Here is a 7417-nt window from a genome sequence, read left to right on the forward strand (position 1 = left end):
ATCCTCACCATCAGAGGCTCTAGTGAAGACCTGGTAGCGGCTTAGTCACGCCCCTCTGGAGTATACCCAGTCAGTGGCACAGTGGGTCCACACCCCCTTGCATAACACTATATTAGGTTACATTTTTTGTGTAGCCCACCACTTAGTACTATCTGCTTTGAAAGAGTAAAAAACTGGTATTTATAACAAAATACAAGCTATTGAAAAACACAGACTGTTAATACATTTTATTTGGTAGTCTATAGTGTGTTTTTTTTTTTTTTTGGGGGGGGGGGGGGATTATGAACAGACTGAGTATTAAAATGACAGGAATCCTATTTTATTACAGTACAACTACATCACCTGGTGTCATGTAATATTACAAACATGACATGTTATTCTTCATGTGTATAGTCAATCAAAACCCAAAAAGTTAAATGCTACTATGGTATAGTAAACAGTTATAAAAGGTATGCCTGTCCTGAAAATTTTACTTCCTGAAACATAGCAGTGCACTTCCTGGTATGTAAGAGTGCCATATGGCTACAGCCTTGTAGCTGTATATCTGCAGTATGAGATTTAATGCACTGCTAGTCATTGGAGATTTAGATAAAATATGGACATATCATTATTGTGCTGCTCATGGTTCTGCTTTCTGGATGCTTTGACGTGTGTAAGGGAAGTTCTGGGATGATCATTTCCACAAAGAGACACAGTGCAAAACAAGGCATTGAAAGTTAGTAATAATGAAAGCTGCACAGACACTATAAAGGAAATACTTTTTTTTTAGTTTTTTTGCCCTCTGCCTGTCTTTTTGGGCACAGCTGCCAAAGTTTAAGAGATTAAAAGACAATGTTATGGGATCATAGTGGAGGCTGTCATTACTAAACTCTGCTTTATTAATACTAGCACCCCGGCTGTCCATGTGATGCTATGAGTAAAAATGTCATTCAGAGAAAGCCTAAAAAGATAGCCCTCATGCTCTCATAGCATGACATTTTAAGGACCCTTTATAGAAAGTTGACATGGAATAGCACACACAAACCTTTATTTTCATTCTTTTGCTTGTGAATATAATGCTAACTTTGTTTTCAGTTACATTTTCCAGATACCTCTAGTTTTATTGAATACCACTGTGGAAGACCACACTACTATACTCTGGGCAAAGGACCCAAATTGTTTGCAGCAGTTGTATTGTTATCATAAAATAAGCATTAACATTTTACCTCTATTTTTTTTATTTCTTAACAGTATACAGCGACGGCTATCATTACAACTACCCATCCTCCACCATGCCTACTTGCCATCAATAGGTGGCGTGGATGCAAGCTGTGCCAGTCCGTGTGTAAGCCCTAGTGCCAGCCCTCGGCACAGACATGTGCAGCCTTCCTTCCAAGTTATGGTCTCTGGCCTGTAGGAATGGATGAAACAGGCTTCCTAGACTACTCCTGTAATTTCTCGTACGGGACTCAACTGCACATTCTAATAAAGAACCTTTGCTACACAAATAACATTTGCTCTTAATACATGGAGACAGAGGAATTATATGGATCTAATCCTGGGAGGCCGATTTCAACCAGCGTGGGCTAGAAGAGAAAGCGTTAGAGAGATGCACAGAGTCATACCTGGAGCCTTATTTGTGGAGTTTTTGTTTCTTCCCAAAACTCTATGAGCAAAAGAACAAGAGTACAGAGCTCTCAATCTTGCACAAAGGAGGAAAAATAAAAATAAAAAATAAAATAAAAAATCAGAAAGGTAACTTTTTAAATCCAACTCACAATGCTACGAATATGGCTGCTATGAACTTTGGTTAGTACACTTTATATACATGTAAAAATGAAAAAAAAAATAATAGTAATGAAAAAAAAAGACTAAAAAAATTGAAGACAGCACAGCTAGGAAATATTTGCAGAGAAACATAAACGGGTTTGCACAAATCTGCTGAAATGCTGAATGCATTCCATTAAAAAGCCCTTCTAATGTTTCATATCTCAGACAATATACAGTGGAAATAAATTTGAGAGCATACTCACAAATGATCCCTCAGGTGACAGCAAGACATGCAGTATTACCAAGGTTTTGTCTCTGTAACTGAACTAAGCTGTTTTTACAATGGTATCCCATATTGATGGAAGCAGTATGGAGTCAGTAGGAAACCAAGGTTTTACTGTACTGAGCCAGAACAATTTGCAGCACAGCACTTCAAAGAATCTGGGGATGGCCCAGTTCCTACGCTCGCCATTTGGGACTATGTTTTATCAAGGTTTCTGTATTTTTTGTAATGCACAGAACTGAGCGACTTGCAGGCTTGAGACCTAGTAAATAGCTTATATGTCACAAGATGGATGATTTGTCACAATTTGTGTTTGATTTGTTTCATACAGTGCCACAGAAAAAGTACAATAAACCAATGTTGCAGTGGATTCAGGTTTACACTGATGCCAGTCATTATTAACATCTTCTGTTGCGCCAGGGTGGTGTTAACGTTTTCCTAATCAGTGAATTCAGCCAATTCCCTTAGTATTTTGTGTCATTTTCAAAGAGCTATATGATAATACACTCTGTTTTTGAAATAAAAGTCTTGATATATGTCTACAAGATTATAGTTAATTACAAATTTTTACTGCAATATATGTATATATAAATACATATATACATATGTATATATATATATATATATATATATATATATACACAGGATCTAGTTCAATTGGATTAAACATCAAATTTATTGATGAGCATTGTGTAAAATACCTACAACATATCATGTACTCTTTGGGTGTCACTTTTATTTGTCAAATAATTTATATCAGGCATCAATGTCTAAAGTTAGTTTACATAAACAAGACTTTTTTGTTTAACATGATGATGAATAGCACACATATACTGTGATCTTTAGGTAGAGTTCCCACTTTCCTATTTTTTCTAGGATGGTCCTATTTTGTGCTTAAAGGAAATCTTTTCTTGTCTTCAGTAATCCATTGTATGTTTTGGATGCTCAGGCATGCACAGAAGGAGCACCCAAGAGCCTCCCGGGATGCGTGACATAAGTATCCCAGGAGGCTTTGCGCTCCCACTCATTCTCAAATTAGGGGGCGGTGCTGCACCTTTTTTTTTTTTTTTTTACAAAAAAGCATGTTGCACTTAAAAAAAATATTACTGAGTTTAGATATGCTTTAGGTTCCTACTTATGAATGGCATTGTCTGTATTACCAGTTAATGTTAATGCTTACACAGACTGATCCTGTTCATTTATTGCTTCATTTGTGGAATAGAAAACAACTTAAAATACTGTAACTATTTAGGGTCCTAGTGATATTGAAACATCCATCGGGATGAGGCGAGGACTATGTGCTTGATTCAGCAACATACTGAAAAACCAATAGCTGACACAGCCACTGGATATCTACTCAAAGCCTAGCTTTTGGGTGGTAAAAACATTTAAATTCCACATTGTTCTATCTAGAAAAGAAGATATTGAATATCATTTAAGTTGCCACCTACCTGGATAAATATTGGAGTGAGAATAAAAACTCCTCCCATGTTCACTAACCCTGTTACATCCCACCTCTAGAAAAACATTGCATGTATGTTTATACAAGACTTGTGAATGAACATGATATGCAAATGTGTACAATAATAAAAAATGAGAACTGTGGCCAGCTGAAGCTGTTCTGGATTTGTGTAAAATGTCCTCAAAAAAAGAGACCAAACTTTACATTTTCTAATGCCTGTGGGACTCAACATTCTTGTGCTGTTTGCACCATGTTAATTTAAAAAAGTCTTTACTATATAGTATGTTTTATCACTTAGCATTTAGCCTTTTCAGAAGATACCAAAATACAGGTCAAACTCACCAGTGTTTTGTTATCCACATCACAATGATCAGATCATCAAATACAACAGAATTCACAAATACCAAAATGTAACGTTAATATCAGTGCTGAGAGTTGTTTTAGATAGACATTCAGTAAATGGTTTAAGTGTCTTGATACTCATTTATATGTATTAACAGCCATTTAACTGTATTCAGATCTGTAGTTTTACTTGTTTGATAAAAAAATAGAAAAAAAATCTTTGAGAATGGTGTTTTTTTTTTTTAACATAAATAATGCCATCTTATGTACAGTCTTGAAAGAATTCACCAGTCCTTACAGCAATAATAATGAAAGCTCCACAATATAATTACGTATGTCCTAAAAGTATGTACTGTAGACTGGGTTATTGTAACTAGGATATCTTTTCAAGTGTCACAACAAATAGGCATCAAGCTTATGTCCAAACATTTATTAGTTAACCATATATTCATGATTTTGATGAATTTGATATTTTAATACTTTGCAATTATAGTAAAGCATAGCTTATTAGTAAACATTTAAAGAGCCGGTAAACGTAAATTACAAAATGCTTTACAAACTACCCATTTTTTTCAAGGTAAGTAAAAGTTTCAGAAAAGTATCAGAATATTACACATTTGAGACACAGGAGATGTCTAAAGAAAAGATGTGGGAAAAATAGTTCTACACAGAACTAGCTGACTTCCTTCTCAGTATCTCTATTTACTAGTGTTTGCAACCCATAGCCTGACAGTTGAGTTTTGAACAAGGCTACATTGATTGAGCATGGTAATATATAAGCTTCCTAGTGTTTCCATCTGCAAGAGAGCTAACTGTGATCGATTAGTGGTGTCTAAGGACTGGTTTGGGAGGCACTGCCATAATAAAATACTACTAGGACAAAAGTAATGAATAACAATAAATTAAAGTTACATGCTGTATATTCTCTTTTGAATTTTTGTGATATTTATAAGATCTTGAACACCTTGTGAATTGAGAAGTTTGCATTTTAGGTTTACTGGTCCTTTAAAACGAACATTCACTGTACAAGATATATTTGAATGCTAAATCATTTATTACTTTGTGGCAAGCACATGTAATATAACAAATGTTCAAATTAGCAAGCCTTTGGAAATATTTAGGAACTCTTTGCTATTCGAGTTCTGTTTAATGATGCCAATTATAGGCACACTATATGTTCACTAAGCAAATAGTGGTGAATTTTGACTTATTTTTATGGCTCTATTTTTGTCTCAATGAATGCATTCAGTTAATTCTATTGTGTTTTATTTGTTTCTTAATAAAAACCCTGAGACAAATAAACAGAGAGAGTACCAGGTGTGTAAGTGTGTGTATGTAAGACTACAGTTAGCATGCCAATATTGTTATGTTCTTTCTAATTTATCCTGTGTATAAGGACAAAGTGAAAACCGCAACTTTGCCTAAATAAGCACGTTGCCTAATTTAGTGTGTACCAAGACCCGCTACTATGTTTCCTGAGGCAAACAGTGAGAGGGGATGCAGATGTGGTGAATGCTTTTCCCTTCCTACCCCAAATCATTAGAGCTATATAAAATATTTTGGTAGGGGAGAAGGATCTTCCCTCCCTAGGGTGGCCTCAGTATATTATAGTTTTCAGAAAAATTGAGTGAAGAACATATGATTGAAGGTGGCTGCTGTCAAAGCAACCAATCAATCTGGCAGGTTAATGAAGAAGTCAGCTTCCTTTTCCATGACCTTGCACAACCCCTCTCTGGTATTAACCTCTGCATTATTTGTAAATGCAGAAGAGCCAAACTAAACTTAGTTAAAATAATTCTCTTCAGCAGTCTGATTAAAGTCTGATCCAAGGGCAGTTGGTAATTAAAATCATGATTAAACACTCTCTACAATCTATGGGAAAATCAGCAAAACCACTGTGTAGTACATGCATGCAGTATGTACCGCATATCACACATAAAAAAAGGTTTTAAAATTTTGCTACATGCTGAAAAGGTTTATTTTACATTTAGCTGATCACTTCCACATAAACACCTAAAAATAAAAATGCTATAATTTTCTATTAACACATTTAAAATTATAAAACTAAGATCATCCTGCCACGCCTCTAAAATCTGTCTCTACTGACTATGGCCTTTGTGTCTTTTTCACATTAACCAGACGAAAGCTACGTACACATGTCCAATGGTTCTGGCCCGATAATCAGCTCAGGGCCAGTCTTGGGCGAGAATCTGGCGTGTGTACAGCGCCAGTTGCTAATCGTCCAAATGACCGTACTGGCCGTTCCACGGATGATGGACGACTAACGATTCTAATGCAAGGGAAGGGGGAGAGCGCGCAGAAGGTTGCCACTCCGTCATTCTCCCCCTTCCTTCTCCATAGAGCAGAATTGTGCTGTATGTACAGCACTCATTTGTGCATCGTACAGTGCTAGTCATTGGAAAGGATCATGAAAGACCCTTTCCAGCGACTAATATTGCACATGTGTATGCGGCTTAAAGTTCCTTATAGTGGTAGATCTTCTGATCTTTCTGTTGTTTTCTGCTATGCATGTTGGTGAAGATGAAGGGATGTAGATGTGTCTTCCTACAATAGATAGACAGATGAACTGCCTTAGCTATGAGGGGCTGTGGTTTTACAGTAAATTATAGATGGCAGGCTTTTCAATGTTGCTTTCTAGTACAAAAGAAATTTAAAAATACTAGTATAATACTAATACTAAAAATTTAAGTACATGGCAAGAAAAAAATTTGGTTATGGTTTTCTATCAGATGTTCCAAAAAGTATCATTATCATATGGTTCATAGTTATGTTTCAGCAAATTGCTAAAACTGTTTGAAATTAAATTTTAAAAATAAAAACATTTAAACTGCTAACTTGGGTTTTAAACATTTATATCTTGTGGCTGTCATCTTGATGTTCCCTCTTAGTGATCTAGAATGAGCATGCAGGGGGTAATGATGTAAAACGGTAAAATATTGTCCTGCCTGGTTGACCCAGTTTATTGACTTAAGATAAAGAAGCCATGGACATCATAGCAAACCTGGAACTTGCACCCTTTAATGTCTGTCCATCTAAATTCCTATTAAGACCACACCATCAGGGCTAAGGAGAATCATAAAGCTGTAAAAAAAATATGCTTCAAAAGACCAATAGTAAAACAAAAAAAAAGATAAAAAAAATAAATGGATATAAAATATACATGGATTTATTTACAATAAATTGGCTACCGTAACACAATGTATATTATCTTACACACAACACAGCACTTGAAAGGGAGCCCTAGCTATTTATGTTCTTCTACCATTATCAACCAGTACAAATAATTCTTTTTTTGATTTTTTGTATATATATATATATATATATATATTTATATATAATATATATATATATATATATATACTATGATGATTTAAAGCTAGATAATACATTTTACATATATTTTTTTTCTACACATTTTACACTTGCATGATTTTATATCTTCCTTTTCACATTCTAATTTTTGCCATAATTTATTTTTGATCATTTCCAACTGTTTTACATACACATTCAGTTTTTATATTCTCCTGGCCCTGATGGGGAACCTCTCAATCCTAGAAATG

General features: G+C 35.0%; 1 protein-coding gene across 2 annotated transcripts in view; it reads left to right on the forward strand.

The window, feature by feature from the left end:
* Nucleotides 1-7119, forward strand: part of GABBR2 (gamma-aminobutyric acid type B receptor subunit 2) — a 306705-nt gene extending 299586 nt beyond the window's left edge. Inside the window, exon 19 of one of the 2 annotated variants that reach the window (XM_072411881.1) lies at nt 1231-7118. In XM_072411881.1, coding sequence (XP_072267982.1) covers nt 1231-1396 — 166 coding nt within the window. In that variant the 3' untranslated portion in view covers nt 1397-7118. Of the gene's footprint in view, nt 1-1230 lie in introns of both variants that reach the window. The other variant, XM_072411882.1, reaches the window with a different exon arrangement.
* The last annotated feature ends 298 nt before the right edge of the window (nt 7120-7417 follow it).

This window comes from Pyxicephalus adspersus, chromosome 5 (assembly GCF_032062135.1).
Source record: "Pyxicephalus adspersus chromosome 5, UCB_Pads_2.0, whole genome shotgun sequence".
In the NCBI taxonomy this organism is placed as follows: Eukaryota; Metazoa; Chordata; class Amphibia; order Anura; family Pyxicephalidae; genus Pyxicephalus; species Pyxicephalus adspersus.